The sequence below is a fragment of the Heteronotia binoei genome, chromosome 6 (assembly GCF_032191835.1).
Source record: "Heteronotia binoei isolate CCM8104 ecotype False Entrance Well chromosome 6, APGP_CSIRO_Hbin_v1, whole genome shotgun sequence".
NCBI lineage: Eukaryota > Metazoa > Chordata > Lepidosauria > Squamata > Gekkonidae > Heteronotia > Heteronotia binoei.
Window position 1 is genome coordinate 135,603,458 of NC_083228.1, and position 19,680 is coordinate 135,623,137.

At 50.1% G+C, this 19,680-nt stretch overlaps 1 protein-coding gene across 1 annotated transcript in view; it reads left to right on the top strand.

The window, feature by feature from the left end:
• The window catches only part of ECE2 (endothelin converting enzyme 2), an 82,439-nt gene that overhangs the window by 53,565 nt on the left and 9,194 nt on the right, over positions 1-19,680 (top strand). The window contains exons 9-15 of the mRNA XM_060242610.1: positions 5,101-5,243; positions 7,661-7,775; positions 8,367-8,477; positions 12,387-12,485; positions 14,377-14,454; positions 15,202-15,305; positions 18,583-18,693. Of these exons, the coding sequence (XP_060098593.1) occupies positions 5,101-5,243; positions 7,661-7,775; positions 8,367-8,477; positions 12,387-12,485; positions 14,377-14,454; positions 15,202-15,305; positions 18,583-18,693 (761 nt within the window). The remainder of the gene's footprint in view (positions 1-5,100; positions 5,244-7,660; positions 7,776-8,366; positions 8,478-12,386; positions 12,486-14,376; positions 14,455-15,201; positions 15,306-18,582; positions 18,694-19,680) is intronic.

Here is a 19,680-nt window from a genome sequence, read left to right on the forward strand (position 1 = left end):
GCTTCTGCCCTTCAAAAAGCCATTGCAGTGACAGCCAGGCATGACTGAGAATGGGAAGGGGATGTTACCCAGCTCAGGGAAACTTCCTTTCCCCAATTGGAGGCATGAACAGGATAAGCCTTGTCAATGGCTTGCAGGTTTCGCCGTGCCATGCACCCCACAGAGGATCTTTTAAGTTGGGGGGGTATAAATGGTAGCTAAGAGGTCAATCTGGCCACCCTCCTTGGCCACAGACTCTGAGCCAGCGTGGTGCAGTGGTTAGAGCAGGGGTGGCCAAACTGCAGCTCGGGAGCCACATGTGGCTCTTTCACACATACTGTGAAATTGCTGAGCAATGAAACTGCTGAGCAGTCGGGTTAAAAGGGATAAAAGGAAGTCCTTCTTCACCCAAAGGGTGATTAACATGTGGAGTTCACTGCCACAGGAGGTGGTGGCAGCTACAGGCATAGCCAACTTCAAGAGGGGATTGGATAAAAAAATGGAGCAGAGGTCCATCAGTGGCTATTAGCCACAGTGTATATATATTGGCCACTGTGTGACACAGAGTGTTGGACTGGATGGGCCACTGGCCTGATCCAACATGGCTACTCTTATGTTCTTATGTGACACAGAGTGTTGGACTGGATGGGCCATTGGCCTGATCCAACATGGCTTCTTTTATGTTCTTATGTTCTTACTGTGTGGCTCTCAAAGCTCCTACCACCCCATTGGTTGGCTTGGAAAAGGCATCTATATGTTGTTTTACGCGCCATCCTTTCTGTGCATGAGAAGTCTCACGAGAACAATCTTTTAAAAAACTTATTATTTATTTTATTTATACCTTGCCTTTCACCCCAGGGGGGACTCAGAGGAGCTTAACGCCTTCTCCTCTCCTCCATTTCATCCTCACAACAACCCTGAGAGGTAAGTGAGGCAGGGAGTGTGTGACTGGCCTCAGATCATCCAGCAAGCTTCCACGGCAGAGGAGGGATTCGAACCTGGGTCTCCCAGATCCTAGTCTGACACTAACCCGGGGGGGGGGGGCCAATCCTGCTTAACGTAAGAGCCATGTAGAAGAAGAAGACTGCAGATTTATACCCTGCCCTTCTCTCTGAATCAGAGTCTCAGAGCCGCTTACAATCTCCTATATCTTCTCTCCCAACAACAGACGCCCTGTGAGGTGGGTGGGGCTGAGAGGGCTCCCACAGCAGCTGCCCTTTCAAGGACAACTCCTGCGATAGCTAGGGCTAACCCAAGGCCAAGTAGAATAAACGTCAGATGTTTGAGAGCCACGAGGGAGGGAAGGAGGGAAGGAAAATAATGGAGAGGGAGAGAGAGGGAGATAGAAAGCAACTTTAACCTTAAATGCACTGTCCAGGCCACCAGCTGGCTTGGCTTGGAGAAGTGATTTAAACAAACAGATGCCTTCTCCAAGCCAGCCAATGGGGTAGTGGGAGCTTCAAGAGCCACACAGTATGTGCGAAAGAGCCACACGTGGGGAGGAAGGAGAGGTAGAAAGAAAGCGACTTTAAATGCATCCTCCAAGTCACCAGCTAGCTTGGCTTGGAGAAATGATTTACAAAAACAGATGCCTTCCCCAAGCTGGCCAATGGGGACTTCAAGAGCTGCAAATATGTGCGAAAGAGCCACGTGTGGCTCCCGAGCGGAGCCACAGTTCAGCCCAGCCTGCTTCACACCAACACGGCTCCCACCTTAATCTACGAAGTGCGCTTGAATGGTTTTTTTGTAATGTATTCCAAATGCATATCGAACTGGCCCGGTTCAGCAGGTCAAAGGAAAGGAAAGGTCCCCTGTGCAAGCACCAGTCATTTCTGACTCTGGGGTAACGTTGCTTTCACAACGTTTTCACAGCAGACTTTTGTCGGGGTGGTTTTGCCATCGCCTTCCCCAGTCCTCTACACTTTCCCCCCAGCAAGCTGGGTACTCCTTTGACCCACCTCGGAAGGACGGAAGGCTGAGTCAACCTCGAACCAGCTACCTGAATCCAACTTCCGCCGGAATCGAACTCAGATCGTGAGCAGAGAGTTCAGATCACAGTACTGCAGTACTTCTGCTTTACCACTCTGCGCCACAGGGCCGCTTCAAGGAAAGGAAAGGTCCCCTAAAACCCACTCCCAGAAGTCAATTCTGTTTGTTGCTTCTGTTGCATGTTCCTCCCCCCCACCAGCGTAGCTGTTCTGCATGCGCCTTTCCCCCACTCCAGGCCTCTTTACCCACCGTCTCCCCCCCCCCCCCCCGTTTTGCTTTCTGCTTCTCTGTGTCTCCCTTGTTCTTCCTCCCTCCCGATGGCTCTCACCCCTGATCTCAGCCTCCCAGCAATATGGCTTCCTTCATCGCTTGGTTGCCAGGTGACTCATCACCACGGCAACAAGGAGGCAAACCCCCCCTCCCACCCCATCCACAGAATGCCTTTTCAGAATGGCGGGTTTCGGCTCTCAGTCCAGGCAGCCGAGCTGGGTTCAGTCTTTGAGGACGCAAAATGAGGTTCCATCGGGTTGCCAACATGTTGGGAAATTCCTGGAGGTTTGGTGGAGAGAGGCTTCCCAGTGTATTTTACAAAAATGCCAAAACAGGGTTGCAAAAATTATGGCGTATTTTAAACGTTTGCCTGAGTTTATTGGCTGTTTTATCTCATTACACATACTAAACCCATCTTCCACTCAATGTTCCCTCTAAGCTGTGGAGTCTTGTGAGCAAAAAATCTACTTTGTGAGCTACCGGCTTTAAAGTTGTGAGCTGCTAGCATTAAAATTGTGAGCTACTGCATAAATTAGTTTCCTCTAGGGCCATTTTTCCTAAGCTGAGACAGAAATGTGTGAGCTGCAGGCTACAAAATTGTGAGCTAGTTCACACTAACTCAGCTTAGAGGAAACACTGCGTCCACTATATTTTAACGTATTTTTTTTTTCCTAATGGCAAACTAGAATGATGTTGATATGTATGTTACACGTTAAAAGGTAAATTAGTTGGATGGGAAAAAACTTCTGAGAAAGAAATGCCCACATTTTGGCCCAGCAAAATTATTCTGTTGCTTACTAGCAACAGAATAATTAAGAGACAGTCTCACATTCTGACATGTTACTGTTTTATTGGTTTCCCACGCTGATGCTACCCAGATCAAAGGTTTTCTCATTGTGTTAATTGTACTCTTTCTCCACTGGATTTTAACTTTGTACCACTTTGCATTCTTAACCACTGCCCACCAGCTACATGTAGCTCTGCTCACTGTACCTCATTCCTCATCTGAAGCGCGTATGCACCCAAAAACTTACATTCCGAATAAAACTTGGTTGGTCTTAAAGGCGCTACCGGACTCCTGCTGAGTTTAAAGCTGTATGACAAACGTATTTTTTTCAACCCCAGCAGTGTATCTCTGTGACTGCATTTATAACCTTATTCGGAGATAATGTCAAAAGTCTCAATTTGAGGTCCTCTATGAATACGAGGACTGGGTTGCCAACTCTGGGTTATGAAATACCTGGAGATTTGAGGGTGGAGCCTGGGAAAGTGGGGGGAGTTGGGGGGAGACTTTGGTAGGAGTCCACCTTCCAAAGCAGCCACTTTCTCCGGGAGAGGCGGAATAAATGTCTTAAACAAATAAAGAAATAATAAATCAGTAATTTACATTCTCTGGATATCAGTGTTAAATTCCAAGAAATCTCCAGCCCTCACCTGAAGGTTGGCAACCCTTGTGGGGGCTGGGCCAAATGGCCCTCCTGGCTAGGGTTGCCAGGTCAGTGTTGGAAAATACCCAGAGACTTTGGGGGGTGGAGCCAGGAGAGGGCGGGGTTTGGGGAGGGGAGGGGCCTCAGCGTGGTCCAATGCCCTAGTCCCCCCTTCCAAACAGCCATTTTCTCCAGGGGAGCTGATCTCCGCCAACTGGAGATCAATTGTAAAAATGGGTGATCTCCAGGCCCCACCTGGAGGCTGGCAACCCTACTGGCCCACCTGTGATAGGCCCTGGGGTCTGAGGCAGGGAAAGAGCTCAGTGAGACCTAATGCCAGAGAGTCCTCCCTCTAAACTTTGCAGGGGTGTTAAACAGGCAGCCCGGGGGCAGAATCAGGCCCCCAGAGGGCTTTTATCAGGCCTGTGAGCAACTGGCTGTCATCTGCTTCCTTCTCCCTCTCTCTTGCTTCCTTCTGCATAACAGCTTGCTTTGCCAGGCTTGCTCAATTGCACAAGAGCTACAGAGCAAAACCTCTATTTTCTTCTTTAGTTGAGGTTCCTCCCTTGGGAAGGAGGGATAGGTTGCTTTGCCAGGCTCTCTCAATCCCACAGCAGAGCTTCTGAGCCAAGCCTCTCTTTCGCCTATCGGCTGAGGCTCCTCTCTCTCCAAATCCCCTGGGGAAGGAAGGAAAGAGCCAGAGCTTCCTTTGCCCAGTTCCCTGGAACCCATGGGAGAAATACAAAGAGAGCACCTTTAAGATCAATGAGTGCTAATGTTTTAAGCATGTTTCATTTTAAGTATTTTTTAAAAAATCTTTGTGTTTGTCTGCGTCCTTTATAAAGTGCCTTTACAAGTACTTGAAGGGCTGTCATCTAGAGAATGATGTGGAATTGTTTTCTGTGGCCCCAGAAGGTAGGACCAGAACCAATGGGTTGAAATTAAATCAAAAGAGTTTCCGGCTCAAGATTAGCTAACCAGGGCTTTTTTTTTGTAGCAGGAACTCCTTTGCATATTAGGCCACACCCCTTTGATGGAGCCAATCCTCCAAGAGCTTACAGAGCTCTTCTTACAGGGCCTACTGTAAGCTCTTGGGGGATTGACTACATCAGGGGGTGTAGCCTAATATGCAAAGGAGTTCCTGCTACAAAAAAAGCCCTGGTGCTCCCTAATCTTAAACAGGTACACACGTAGCCCAGTCCTACATGGCCTGCCCAACGAGGTCTCATTTATGTCAGATTCGGCCCCCATAGCAAACGAGTTCAACGCACCTGCTCTAAAGCAGCCATGTTCTCCGAGGGATCTGGTCTCTGCTAGAGTTGTCCAGCCCCCGATGGGTTTTTTGCAGAGAGCGAGGGAAGGAGCTCGCCTCCTGAGCATCTTGCCTTTCTCCTATGAAGAAATTGAGATCTGAGCCTGCCCTTTTCTCCTGCAGGCCCTGGCTCCTGCCATCGACTGGCTGGACTTCATGTCCTACTTCCTCTCGCCGCTAGAACTGACAGAGGCTGAGCCCGTGGTGGTTTACAGCCCCGAGTACTTGCAGCAAGTCTCTCAGCTCATCAACACCACTGACAAAAGGTATCGGACAAACACCAAGGAGGGCCTTGTTGCTGTGTGTGTGTTTGTGTGTGTGTGTGTTTCTTCGGTTGTTCCATGCAGTGAGTGAATCCTGGAGTCTCTTTGAGCTTCCTGGGATCTGAGGTGATCTTAGATCCTGGTTTCTGTTCCCCGAAGATACCATTGAAATTGGGGAAATGTCTAGTCTTGATGTTTGCATTGCTGGGGGAAGGAGGGAATCCAGTTTGGTGTAGTGGGAGAGCCAGTTTGGTGTAGTGGTTAAGTGTGCGGACTCTTATCTGGGAGAACCGGGTTTGATTTCCCACTCCTCCACTTGCACCTGCTAACATGGCCTTGGGTCAGCCATAGCCCTGGCAGAGGTTGTCCTTGAAAGGGCAGCTGCTGTGAGAGCCCTCTCCAGCCCCACCCACCTCACAGGGTGTCTGTTGTGGGGGAGGAAGGTAAAGGAGATTGTGAGCCGCTCTGAGACTCTTCGGAGTGGAGAGTGGGATATAAATCCAATATCATCATCTTCATCATCTGGAGAAAACTGAGCAATTTCTCCCAAAGGTTCAGAAACCAAAGGTGGTCTGGAGAAGATTTCCAGTGGGTTGCCCTTTGTATAGCTCAAGGGTGGCCAAACTGAGGCTCTTTCACACATATCGTGTGGCTCTCAAAACTCCCCTCCCCACCCCCATCAGCCGGCTTGAAGAAGGTTTTGTCTCTTTAAATCACTTCTCTAAGCCAAACCAGCTGGCAGCTTGGAGAATGGATTTAAAGCTGCTTTTTTCCAACTCTCCCTCTCCCTTCTCATCTATTTGCCTGTCTTCCTTCCTCTCAAACATCTGACGTTTCTTCTGTGTGGCTCTTACATTAAGCAAGTTTGGCATCCCCTGATCTAGCTTAACTGATGACCACATTGCCCACAGGTCAGCTACAACTTGACAGCGTCTTCCACCACCACATACAGATAGATTGTGGACCTTACGCTAATTCATGCCCTGAACCCAAAGTTCCTTTCCAATTATTATTCCAAAGAATAAGAAAGAAAGCACCATTATATTGCCCCACTGATGGACCTCCTGATGGCACCTGTTTTTTTTGGCCACTGTGTGACACAGAGTGTTGGACTGGATGGGCTATTGGCCTGATCCAACATGGCTCCTCTTATGTTCTTCTTACGTTCTTATGCTTTTTCAGTCCTCTGTGTTCCCTCCTGCCCTGTCCATGGCAGTCTGGAACACACTTGTTGCTTTGCGGTGAAGGTTTTAATGCTATAAAGAACTTTCGACAGACAGCAAACTAGATCTTGCAGATCCATTCCACTACTGGAAATGTTTCCCTCTGCTAGCAGGCTCCAACCCTATCACCCTTCAGCATGGGGCAGGCCACATTGGTTTGAGGCACACATGCGATTGGACAAGACAGAACCCAGCCATTTTACACCAACAGGTTGAACCTGTTTCTCCATCCATAGAGCTGGGTCCAACCAGAGCCGGGGAGAGTGGATTTGGGGAGGAGAGAGACCCCAGTGGGGTATAATCAGGGCTTTTTTTGTGGCTGGAACGCCTTTGCATATTAGGCCACACACCCCTGATGTAGCCAATCTTCCTGGAGCTTACAGTAGGCCCTGTACGAAGAGCCCTGTAAGGAATTCTAGCAGGACCTCCTTTGCATATTAGGCCACATACCCCTGATGTAGCCAATCCTCCTGGAGCTTACAGTAGGCCCTGTACGAAGAGCCCTGTAAGGAATTCTAGCAGGACCTCCTTTGCATATTAGGCCACACACCCCTGATGTAGCCAATCCTCCTGGAGCTTACAGTAGGCCCTGTACGAAGAGCCCTGTAAGGAATTCTAGCAGGACCTCCTTTGCATATTAGGCCACACACCCCTGATGTAGCCAATCCTCCTGGAGCTTCCAGTAGGCCCTGTACGAAGAGCCCTGTCAGGAATTCTAGCAGGACCTCCTTTGCATATTAGGCCACACCCTCCTGATGTAGCCAATCCCCCTGGAGCTTACAGTAGGCCCTGTACGAAGAGCCCTGTCAGCTCTTGGAGGATTGACTACATAAGAGGGGTGCAGCCTAATCAATGTTCCCTCTAAGCTGCAGAGTCTTGTGAGCAAAAGTTCTGCTTTGTGAGCGACTGGCTTTACAGTTGTGAGCTCCTGCACAAATTATTGTGCTCTGGGGTCATCGTTCCTGAGCTGCGACAAAAACGTGTGAGCTGGAGGCTAAATATCTGTGAGCTAGCTCACGCGAACTCGGCTTAGATGGAACGCTGGGCCTAATATGCAAAGGAGTTCCTGCTACCAAAAAAAAAAAAGCCAACAACCCTGAACGGCCAGCTAAAGGTAAGTTTGCCCCATGAAAAGCAGGAAACGCCATGTCCTCCAGGATCTCTGCCTTGACGTGGTTCTGTCCTTTTCCCTTGTAGCATCTTAAACAATTATTTAATTTGGAACCTGGTTCAGAAAACAGCCTCCAGTTTGGACCAGCGCTTTGAGACGGCCCAGGAGAAGCTGTTGGAGACTCTGTACGGAACCAAAAAGGTGAGCTTCTGGTTGGGGTGGAGGAGGGGTGGGAGAAGGACATCTGGGGGTGGGAAGATCTTCCTTCAGGGGAGGCACGTTCAGCTAGCTACGTGAGATTGCCACGTCTGATTTGTCCCTTTGTTTGCGGGCTTTTGGTGTCTTCTGCTGTGGGCTTTTGGAGTCTGCCGTTGTGGGCTTTTGGAGTCCGCCGTTGTGGGCTTTTGGAGTCTGGAGTCCTGAAGCCCCTCTGGTCAGGTAGTTTAAGGGCTCGAGTACACAGTGTGATGAGTGTAGACAGGCCTTGAATTCAGCAGGAGCTCACAGGAGCACATCGAAGCTGGGAGTTTCTGCATGCAAAGCAGAGACTCTCTAACTCTCCTGCCCTCTTTCTCCCTTCTCCCCCCTCTCTCTGATAAAGCTCTGAAAACCAGCCATGGTCTCCTCTCCTGGAGTTTTCTGTCCGCTTTGGCTTGTGTTGGTCTGCAGAGAACCCCTGGCTCGAGAGAGGGGATGCCCATCCCTCCCCCCTCCCCAGTTTCAACCTCCAGTTCAGGGCTGTGCCTTTCCCTTAGGTCTTTTCTTTGTCTCCTCTTCCCTCTTTTCCCGGAGTCCTGCACCCCTCGCTGGCAAGCCTGCATCTCCAACACCGACGACACCCTGGGCTTTGCCCTCGGGGCTCTGTTCGTGAAGGCCACCTTCGATCGCCACAGCAAAGAGATAGTGAGTATGCGCCGCGTGCAGGCTCCCCCCTCCATCAGGGTGCCCCTGTGCCCTCCTTTCCACTCCCACCCCTCCATGCCCCCCACCTGCCGGCCCACTCTTCCCATGCTCGCAAGCCCTCCCACCACGGCTTTTTTTGTAGCAGGAGCTCCTTGGCATGTTCAGCCGCACCCCCCTGATGTAGCCAATCCTCCTGGAGCTTACCAAAGGCCCTGTACGAAGAGCCCTGTAAGCCAGTTTGGTGTAGTGGTTAAGTGTGCGGAATCTTATCTGGGAGAACCGGGTTTGATTCCCCACTCCTCCACTTGAAGCTGCTGGAATGGCCTTGGGTCAGCCAGAGCTCTGGCAGAGGTTGTCCTTGAAAGGGCAGCTGCTGTGAGAGCCCTCTCCAGCCCCACCCACCTCACAGGCTGTCTGTTGTGGGGGAGGAAGGTAAAGGAGGTTGTGAGCCGCTCTGAGACTCTTCGGAGTGGAGGGCAGGATATAAATCCAATATCTTCATCTACCTCACAGGGTGTCTGTTGTGGGGGAGGAAGGTAAAGGAGATTGTGAGCCGCTCTGAGACTCTTCGGAGTGGAGGGCGGGATATAAATCCAATATCTTCATCTACCTCACAGGGTGTCTGTTGTGGGGGATGAAGGGAAAGGAGATTGTGAGCCGCTCTGAGACTCTTCGGAGTGGAGGGCGGGATATAAATCCAATATCTTCATCTACCTCACAGGGTGTCTGTTGTGGGGGAGGAAGGGAAAGGAGATTGTGAGCCTCTCTAAGACTCTTCGGAGTGGAGGGCGGGATATAAATCCAATATCTTAAGCTTTTGGAGGATTGGCTACATCAAGGGGGTGTGGCTTAATATGCAAAAGAGTTCCTGTTACAAAAAAAAAAGTCCTGCCTCCACTGTCCATGCTCAGCTGCCTGCACCCCGTGCCTTTGCCACTGCAAGTTCCACCACTGTACACCACCCCACGTGCCCTTCCCGCCGTTCAGCTGATTGTGGGGGGAGAGTGTCTTGTAAGAGTCCCAGGAGCCGGCACTTCACCGGGTGGGTGGGGGAGGTGCCGCAGAGGGGGCCAGGGGCCACCGGAGTGACTGAGAGATCAGGGGCTGCCAGAGCAGAGCCCGCTGAGAGAGCAGGGCCACAAGTGCGGCCTTCCTCCCACACAACAGACACTCTGTGAGGTGGGTGAAGCTGAGAGAGCTCTCCCAGAAGCTGCCCTTTCAAGGACAACTCCTGCGATAGCTATGGCTAACCCAAGGCCATTCAAGCAGGTGCAAATGGAGGGTTGGGGAATCAAACCCAGTTCTCCCATATAAGAGTCTGCATGCTGAACCACTGCACTAAACCCTCCACCTGAAATTTTACAGGGCCCCTCCACCTGAAATTTTATTCCCTGCCCTCTCTCACAGCAGCCTAACCTCCCTCACAGGGTTACTGTCAGGCCTGTAGCCAGAAAAATTTAGGTGGGGGGGCTGGCCCAGAGTGCCCCCCACCAAGCTTCCGTGAGAGTGGAGGGTTTGAACCTGGCTCTGTATCCTACTCTGGCACCCATAGTACACAATACACCACGGATGCTGGAACTAGGGTTGTGCCTTGCACACCAGCTGGGGCGTGGGGGCTTGGAAACTGGAGGGGGGCAATTAATCCTTTCCTTCCCAGCCACCTGTCCAACTGAAGTTCCCCTATGAATAAAAAAGTGGAAAGGGAAGGTTAAAGAGCCCCGACTCACAACTTCCTCCCCATCCTCTACTTATCCTTGAAGCTTTTAGCAGCTACTTTAAAGAAATTCATAACTGAACTAATAGTTATTATAATCTTATGGCATTGTGTGTAGAATAGCTGAGAGAAGAAAACTGCAGATTTATACCACGCCCTTCTCTCTGAATCAGAGACTCAGAGTGACTTACAATCTCTTTTATCTTCCTTCCCCACAACAGACACCCTGTGAGGTGGGTGGGGCTGAGAGGGCTCTCCCAGAAGCTGCCCTTTCAAGGACAACTCCTGAGATAGCTATGGCTAACCCAAGGCCATTCAATCAGGTGCATATGGAGGGTTGGGGAATCAAACCCGGTTCTCCCAGATAAGAGTCCGCACACTTAACCACTACACTAAACTGGCTCTAATCTTAGAGATCTTAAGATTGTCCGGCAGCCAGAAGTTCTACCCCTTCTAGCATTGTGTACCACTAGGTGACTTACAGTGCAATCCTAAAGAGAGTTACTCCATTCTAAGCCCATTGAAATGAATAGGCTTAGACTGAAGTAATTCTCCTTAGGATCGCACTGTTACTAGACTTGTTTTTTAAGGCAAGAAACGATTCAGAGGTGGTTTGCTATTGCTTGCCTCTGTGGACCCCAGTATTCCTTGGAGGTGGTCTTTCCAAATACCAGCCATGGCTGACCCTTCTTAGCTTCTGAGATCTGACAGGATTGGGCTGACCTCATCACCAAACCGCACTTAACCCAGTGTGTTGTGTCCTGAGATGGATGCTGCACAGTGATGGTAGGGATGGAACTCTGGCGCTTGGCACAACGCTTAAGAGAATATAAGAACATCAGAGAAGCCATGTTGGATCAGGCCAATGGCCCATCCAGTTCAACACTCTGTGTCACACAGTGGGCAAAAAACCCAGGCACCATCAGGAGGTCCATCAGTGGGACCCGGATACTAGAAGCCCTCCCACTGCCCTCCCCCCAAAGCACCAAGAATACAGAGCATCACTGCCCCAGACAAAGAGTTCCATAAGAACATAAGAAAAGCCATGTTGGATCAGGCCAATGGCCCATCCAGTCCAATGCTCTGTGTCACACAGTGGCAAAAAAAGCCCAGGTGCCGTCAGGAGGTCCATCAGTGGGGCCAGGACGCTAGAAGCCCTCCCACTGTGCCTTCTCCCAGCACCAAGAATACAGAGCATCATTGCCCCAGACAGGGAGTTCCATCAATACCCTATGGCGAAGAGCCACTGATAGACCTCTGCTCCAGTTGTTGATCCAGTCCCCTCTTGAAGCTGGCTATGCTTGCAGCCACCACCACCTTCAACCTCCAGGGAGAGCAGCATCAGCATAAATAATCCAAAATGAATGAAATGCCTATTTAAGAGTCACATTGATCGAGTTGATTCTCATGCCTCCATGTCATTCCAAGAAATGCCCAGGATGGCAAAATACATATGCATTTTGCACAGTTGAAACGCTGCTGGTACAAAACACTGTAACGACTTTGGGAATGGGGTGGAGAAGCATCTCCCATGTTAGGGCCTAGAGAAATAAGAACATAAGAGAAGCCATGTTGGATCTGGCCAACAGCCCATCCAGTCCAAGCACAGACATCTTCAGGAAGGGATTGGATAAGCATATGGAGCAGAGGTCCATCAGTGGCTATTAGCCACAGCGTATTGTTGGAACTCTCTGTCTGGGGCAGTGATGCTCTGTGTTCTTGGTGCTTGGAGGGGGGCACAGTGGGAGGGCTTCTAGCCCCACTGGTGGACCTCCTGATGGCACTTGGGTTTTTTGGCCACTGTGTGACACAGAGTGTTGGACTGGATGGGCCACTGGCTTGATCCAACATGGCTTCTCTTATGTTCTAACACGCTGTTTCACACACTGGCCAAAGTTCAGGTGCCATCAAGAGGTCCAGCGGTGGGGCCAAAACTCCAGAGAGCCCCCCCACTGCTACCCTTGAAGCACCAAGAATACAGAGCATCATTGCTATTACAATAGATCTCCAGGTAATAGAGATCCATTCTCCTGGAGAAAATGGCTGCTTTAGAGGGCGGACCCCATGACGCTGTATCTTGCTGAGGTCCCTCTGCTCCGCAAACCCTGCTCTCCCCAGGCTCCACCCGCCCCCCAAATCTCTAGGGGTCTCCCAACCCAGAGCTGGCAACCCTACCCTACCTCCCTTGCCCGCAGGCCGAAGATATGATTGGTGAGATACGCACAGCTTTCGAGGAGTCGCTCCACCAGCTCGATTGGATGGATGAGAAGACGAAGCAAGCGGCTAAAGAGAAGGTAGCTTTCCTCCTCCCCCCAGGCGCGGGTCTGCAACTGGATTTTGGAACTTCTAAAATAAGATAATAATGTAATTTATGATAACTATTGCCATGTAAAAATATATTCCTGTCTTAGAGAGCCAGTTTGGTGTAGTGGTTAAGTGCGTGGACTCTTATCTGGGAGAACCGGGTTTGATTCCCCACTCCTCCACTTGCACCTGCTGGAATGGCCTTGGGTCAGCCATTGCTCTGGCAGAGCTTGTCCTTGAAAGGGCAGCTTCTGGGAGAGCTCTCTCAGCCCCGCCCACCTCACAGGGTGTCTGTTGCGGGGGGAGAAGATAAAGGAGATTGTAAGCCGCTCTGCGTCTCTGATTCAGAGAGAAGGGCAGGGTATATAAATCGGCAATTCTTCTTCTTCGTAGGAGCTTTAAGAGATATTAATGATGATTGAATTACTGAATTATAGGATGCACTTGCAGAGAATGTTATAAGATGACCAGCGTCGATGACGATACGAAATGAACGATGTATAAGTAGAAATATTACAAAATTTTAATTCATGTATCCTACCCTTTTTCCCTTTCGTTCTACTTCCCATTCCTTTTTACCTGAAAATCTAATAAATCTATATAAACAGGCTTTGGGCTTCTGAGAATCATGGGCTTCCGTTTTTCAAAAAGTTTTTAGCCACCAATCACCAGCTTAGGGGCGCAGGCCCCATAGGTTCCCCAACGGCTTATATCAGACCCTGAGCGATTCCTCACCAGCGTTTGCTCCACCCCCACTCTTCTCCCTGGGCCGGCTCAAGCGATGGATTCCCCGCTATTAGGGTTTGTAGAATCTTTCGGGCTCAAGTGCCGAGTTCTACTGGAGAAAGTTTTCCTTCCACACGTTTCGTTCTCAGCTGCGGAGAACATCCTCAGTGGCGTTGCAGCCGGAGCAGGCGCTCAGACCTTCTTGGCTGCTGTGCATTGAGTGAGGCCAGGGCTGCTGGAGAGCTGCTATTTCTAGGCTGGAGGGGGTGTGATGAAAGGGCAATTGGTTTGTGGATGTGCCCATTGTTTGGTGGGGCTTCCTGGAAGGGTAGTGATAAGGAAACTGGCTGTTGAATGTGACCATTGTTCTGTGTTAATTGCTGGGAGGGTTGGAATGGGTGTGAAGACAAATGACACAGTAGCCCTGGCCCCACTCAATGCACAGCAGCCAAGAAGGTCAGAGCGCCTGCTCCGGCTGCAACGCCACTGAGGATGTTCTCCGCAGCTGAGAACGAAACGTCTGGAAGGAAAACTTTCTCCAGTAGAACACGGCACTTGAGCCCGAAAGATTCTACAAACCCCAATGATGTTCCCAGCCGTGAAAACCTGAAATCTTTGATTCCCCGCTAGTTGCTCCGCGGGCGTCTCTTCCATCGCAGCTTCTTCCTATTACCATCGCAGCCGCAGGATGCTGGTTTTTCGGACCGATTTGCCACTAGCCTTATCTCGCTCTTCTCTTCTCGGCGGGGCTTCTGTCGGATTTCGCACAAGCTGCCCCGAGGCTGCAGCTCACGTTTGCCTCTTTCGCGCAGCCAACGAGGTCCTCTAAAAACTGGCTCCCGTTTGATCGCGCGAAAAAGGCGACGCGAGTTACAACCCCGGGGCAGAGAGTGTGAAATCCGACGGAAGCCAGGCGGAGAAGGGGAGCGTGAGAGCGGCAGGAGGCTAGTGGGAAATGGGTCTTGGCGTTCCAGTTGCCGTGACGGGAATCGAAAGTAGCCCCGAAGCGAGAGGCGCTGCGGAGTGACCGGCGGGGAATCGGTGCCGACGCAAGGAGAAGCGCAGGAGCGGAGCAGATGCCCCCGAGGAATCGCCCCTTGCTTTATCTTCCTGTCCTCCTCCGCTGTTTTGCGACACTCTCTTCCCTCTCGACAGGCGGACTCGATTTACGACATGATTGGGTTCCCAGAGTTCATCCTGGATGACAAAGAACTAGACGACGTCTATGACGGGGTATGAGGCGGTGGGGGGGGGCGGGCAAAGGGAGGCGGGAAGGGCAGAATATGGCTACCCTGGAGAGAGGCTCTCTTCTGTGCTTACTAAGAACAAATGGGGCTACGGCGGACGGAATACTAAACGGTGGAGCGAAACCGCTGCACCAATGCAGTATTATAATATAGTTCCAAATACAAGGTTGCTCAAAAAGGTATAACCAATAAAGATGGAGACATGGGCTGGGGGCGGGAGGCAGAACCTGGGACTTCCTGTTCTGCCCTCACGTTCCAGATGAGGCTTGACTTCCTCACGCTGAGCGGTTTTCTCAGTTTTCAAAAGTTTTTATTAGTTTCAGAAAAGTTTAGAAAATAGGGAACAGAAAAAAAGGGAGGGGTAAAAGCACAATACATTCTGGTCTTGTTTTTATAGAATACTTTCCATAATCAAAAGGATAGTTCTAGCATATTTTCTTAAGGTATGTTCTCTCTTGTTATTTTAATCGAAACGATATATATCTTCCACTTTAATATATATATATTCCATTTTAAAGTTGTATGACATAGATCTTTAGTTCTTTAGATCTTTATATTCTAGTAATTTGCCAATTTTTTCCCGAAATAAATTTGAAAGTTCGCTTCAAAGTAAATATTATAATACAAACACAGGGAAAAAAGAAAAAGAAATCAAATCACACCAGAGAATCTCAAGAGTCTTGAGTGTCCAACCAAACATACCGAGCGGTTTTCTTCTTGTTCCCCTCTCCAGTACGAGGTCTCGGAGGACTCCTTCTTCCAGAACATGTTGAGCTTCTACAATTTCTCAGGCCGCTTCATGGCCGACCAGCTGCGGAAGCCTCCCAACCGGGACCAGTAAGAGTTTGCCATGAAGTGTCGGAAGGGCTGTCCCTCAGAGGAGAGCAGGGAGCTGCTCCTGTTGGCAGAACAGGAGAGGGATATCAAGAACGGGTCCAAATTTTGGGTGGGTGGGAAGGTGCTGGCTGAATATTAGGAAAACCATTTTTTTCACGGAGTTGTTCAGCTACGGAGGGAGGTGGCGAGCTCCCCCTCCTTGGCAGTCTTTAAGCAGCGGCTGGAGAAGCAATTGTCAGGGATGCTCTAGGCCAGGGGTATCAAACATGTGGCCCGAGGGCCAAGCCAGGCCCCTGGAGGGCTCCTATCAGGCCCATGAGCATCTTGCTGTCATCTGCTTCCTTCTCTCTGTCAAGCATCGATATTTCCCAATAATCAGTCTTTTGTTATTGAATCAAAAGTTGCTTTGTTGTAGAAACTTCATAGCTGTGCCAAGGACAGGATCCTTGGAAGTAATGACGTAGACAGAATTACATAGTTACTTTATAGGATAGCTTCAAAGGATAACATACAGATGCAATTTGAGTCACGGGTTCAAAGGTTACTACAAAGTATTTATTTTATTACTAAGGAATGTAAGTTAGTAAAACCATCTCCCTTTCTCACGCTTTCTCTGCGAGTAGATAAGACCTGTCTGTGTGAATCTAGGGGAGAAGCACATCGCACTGTTACCAGCAAGGCTAACCTAGACATCCTTGGACCAGATGGTTTTATTATTGCCCTTAAGTTGTAAAAGAGGGGGGAGCAGGAGAGCCTGGTATTCTGCTCTTTGCCGGAGGGGCCATAATGGCACTCAGAAATATGCATGCTTGGCACTCTCTTTCTTTTTTCTGCATCACAGCTTGCTTTGCCAGGCTTGCTCAATTACGCAGGAGCTACAGAGCAAAACCTCTGTTTTCTCCATTGGCTGAGGCTCTTCCTTTGGGGAGGAAGGGAGGGGAGGGAGAGCTTGCTTTGCCAGGCTCTCTCAATCGCACAGTAGAGCTACTGTGCCAAGCTTCTCTTCCTTCTATCAGCTGAGGCTCCTCCCCCTCCTGGTCTCCTGGGGAAGGAAGGAAAGAGCTAGAGCTTCCTTTGCCCAGTTCCCTGGATCCCATGGGAGAAATACAAAGGCAGCACCTTTAGGACCAACGAGCGCTAATGTTTTTGAATCATTTTTTGAGTTTTAAAAAAATCTTTAATTGTGTTTGTCTGCATCCTTTATAAAGTTTATATCTCTGCTACCTGGCATTACGTTTTATGACACACATGGCCCAGCCCGACAAGGTCTCATTTATGTCGGATCCGGCCCTCATAATGAAGGAGTTCGACACCTCTGCTCTAGGCTGATGCTGCGTTGAGCAGAGGGTTGGACTAGATGGCTTGTACCACCCCTTCCAACTCTGGGATTCTCTGTTTCTATGCCATCTTCCCCATCACTGGGAATGGAGTCCGTGCATCATGAGTTGAGTGGAGCAGCAGGTGTCTCAGAGGGGAAAGCCCATGCGCTGATAACCTGGGGAGGCATGGCTTTAGGAAATACGTCTTGCCCTAGGGAGGGAACCAGCTTGGCATCTGGGCCTTTATTGGGTTGCAACTGCTTTAAATTACTGGTTTTATTGATTTTATGTGTAGCTTTTGTTGTACATCGCCTAGAGCCTGGCATTGGCCAGGATGAGGCGGAATTAATAATAATAATAATAATAATAATAATAATAATAATAATAATAATAATGCCTTGGATTCAGCAGGAGCTCACAGGAGTGCAGCTCCTGAACCTTTCTTAGGGTTCCCCTCCCCCCTTGTCCATTGAATAGTAGGTGCAGCTGCATAACAATCCCTGGATTAGGAGAGTGGGCAGCCAGCCAGCCGCCAGGGGCTTTGCCACGCCCCCAGCAGCCCTCATTAACCCCTGGAGAAGCCCACACCACCCTTTCTCCACTTCTTATGGGATTTTGGGTGGCGGGTGGCTTGCTGGCCTTTTGACTGCAGGGGAGGTGGCCAAAGAGAGCCCCAGGTGAGCGAGACCTGCTTGGGCTGGCTGGATCTCTAGCCCAAGCAGGCCTCACTCGCCCAGGGCTCTCCTTTCTTGCGTTGGGTTGCTTTTGGCTGGTGTGTGTGTGGGGGTGTGTGGCATATGCTAATGAATTACGCGAATGAGCTCCACCACCTATTCTTCTACAAAATGACCCCTAATAATAACAATAATAATTTAGTGTATTTCTTTCAAGGGGCTCACGTCATTCTCCTCTCCTCCATCTTGATCCTTCCAACAACCCTGCGAGGCAGGTTAGGCGGAGTGTGTGAGACTAGAACTCGAGAGCACCATCCAGTGAAGCTGATGGGCAGTAGGTTCAGGACGGATGAAAGGAGATACAACTTTATTCAGAGAGTAATTGAAAGGTGGGATTTGCTGCCAGACGATGTAGTGACGGCCACAGGAATAAAAGAAGATATTGGATTTATATCCCTCCCTATATTCTGAATCTCAGAGTGGTCAGAATCTCTTTTACCTTCCTGCCCCCACAACAGACACCCTGTGAGGCAGGTGGGGATGAGAGAGCTCTCACAGCAGCTACCCTTTCAAAGACAACTCCTACGAGAGCTGTGGCTGACCCAAGGCCGGCAGCTGCAAGTGGAGGAGTAGTGAATCAAACCCGGTTCTCCCAGATCAGAGTTCGCACACTTAACCACTACACAGCCAGTTTGGTGCAGTGGTTAAGTGTGCGGACTCTTATCTGGGAGAACCAGGTTTATTCCCCACTCCTCCACTTGCAGCTGCTGGAATGGCCTTGGGTTAGCCATAGCTGTGGCAGGAGTTGTCCTTGAAAGGGCAGCTTCTGGAAGAGCTCTCTCAGCCCTACCCACCTCACAGAGTGTTTGTTGTGGGGGAGGAAGATAAAGGAGATTGTGAGCTGCTCTGAGACTCTGAGTGGAGGGCAGGATATAAATCCAATATCTTCTTCTACGCCAAACTGGCTCTCAGCTTGAAAAGCGGATTCAGTAGATTCATGGAGAGTAAGTCCATCAGTGGCTACTATCCATGGTGACTGTGGGGACCTCCACATTCAGAGGCATTAAGCCTCTGAATCCCAGAGCCAGGATGGAGTCAACATCAGGAGAAGGACTCAGCCTCTGTGCCCTGTTGGTTGGCCACTGTACGAGACAGGATCGTAGAATCATAAGAGTTGGAAGGGACCACCAGGGTCATCTAGTCCCACCCCCTGCACGATACAGGAAATTCACAAATACCTTCCCCACCTCGCCCCCTCTCTAATGTTATCCCATCCTTCCCCAGGTGGAGCATGACCCCACAGACAGTCAACGCCTACTACCTGCCTACCAAGAACGGCATCGTCTTCCCCGCGGGAATCCTGCAAGCTCCTTTCTACGCTCGCAACCACCTCAAGTGCGTCAGGGTGCTTTGGCCGTTTGGTAGGAAAGAAGAAGCGTGGAATGGAAGGGTGTACATATGAACATGTGAAGCTGCCTTATACTGAATCGGACCCCCCTCGGTCCATCGAAGTCAGTCTTGTCTACTCAGACTGGCAGCGGCTCTCCGGGGTCTCAAGCTGAGGTTTTTCACGCCTATGTGCCTGGACCCTTTTGAGTTGGAGATGCCAGGGATTGAACCTGGGACCTTCTACTTACCGAGCAGATGCTCTACCACTGAGCCACCGTCCCTCTTGCAGGACCGTGCATGCTCGGATCTGTTCTCAAATGATACAAGTGGCAGGGATGCCCAAGGGACATGAGACGGGTGGAGCGAAGCTGCAGGGACGGATTCGGATGTGTAAATGTGTGCATCCCAGGATCTCAAAAATAAGCATCCCCTTGCAGAAGGCAAACAGTGGGTTAGTGCTAATTCCTGGGCTGTCCTGGATAGCAAAGTGTCCAGCATCATTTGGTTGCCTGCTGCAACTTCTTATAACAGATCAGAGGAAATCCTTTTTCACACAAATAGTAATTAACACATGCACGGCTTTTTTTGTAACAGGAACTCCTTGCCATATTAGGCTACACACCAGGACACTAGAAGCCCTCCCACTGTTGCCCCTCCCCAAAGCACCAAGAATACAGAGCATCCCTGCCCCAAACAGAGGGTTCCAACAATATGCTGTGGCTAAGAGCCACTGATGGACCTCTACTCCATATACTTACCCAATCCCCTCTTGAAGCTGCTTATGCCTGTAGCCGCCACCACCAATCTATCTGCTAACCATTGCAAAATGAGCAAGGCTGTTAATAGCATGACGTTTTGGAGATTGGTAATAGGGTCATGGTGTCAGAAAGAACATAAGAGAAGTCATGTTGGATCAGGCCAATGGCCCATCCAGCTCACTCTGTGTCACACGGTGGCCAAAAAAACCCGAGGTGCCATCAGGAGGTCCATCAG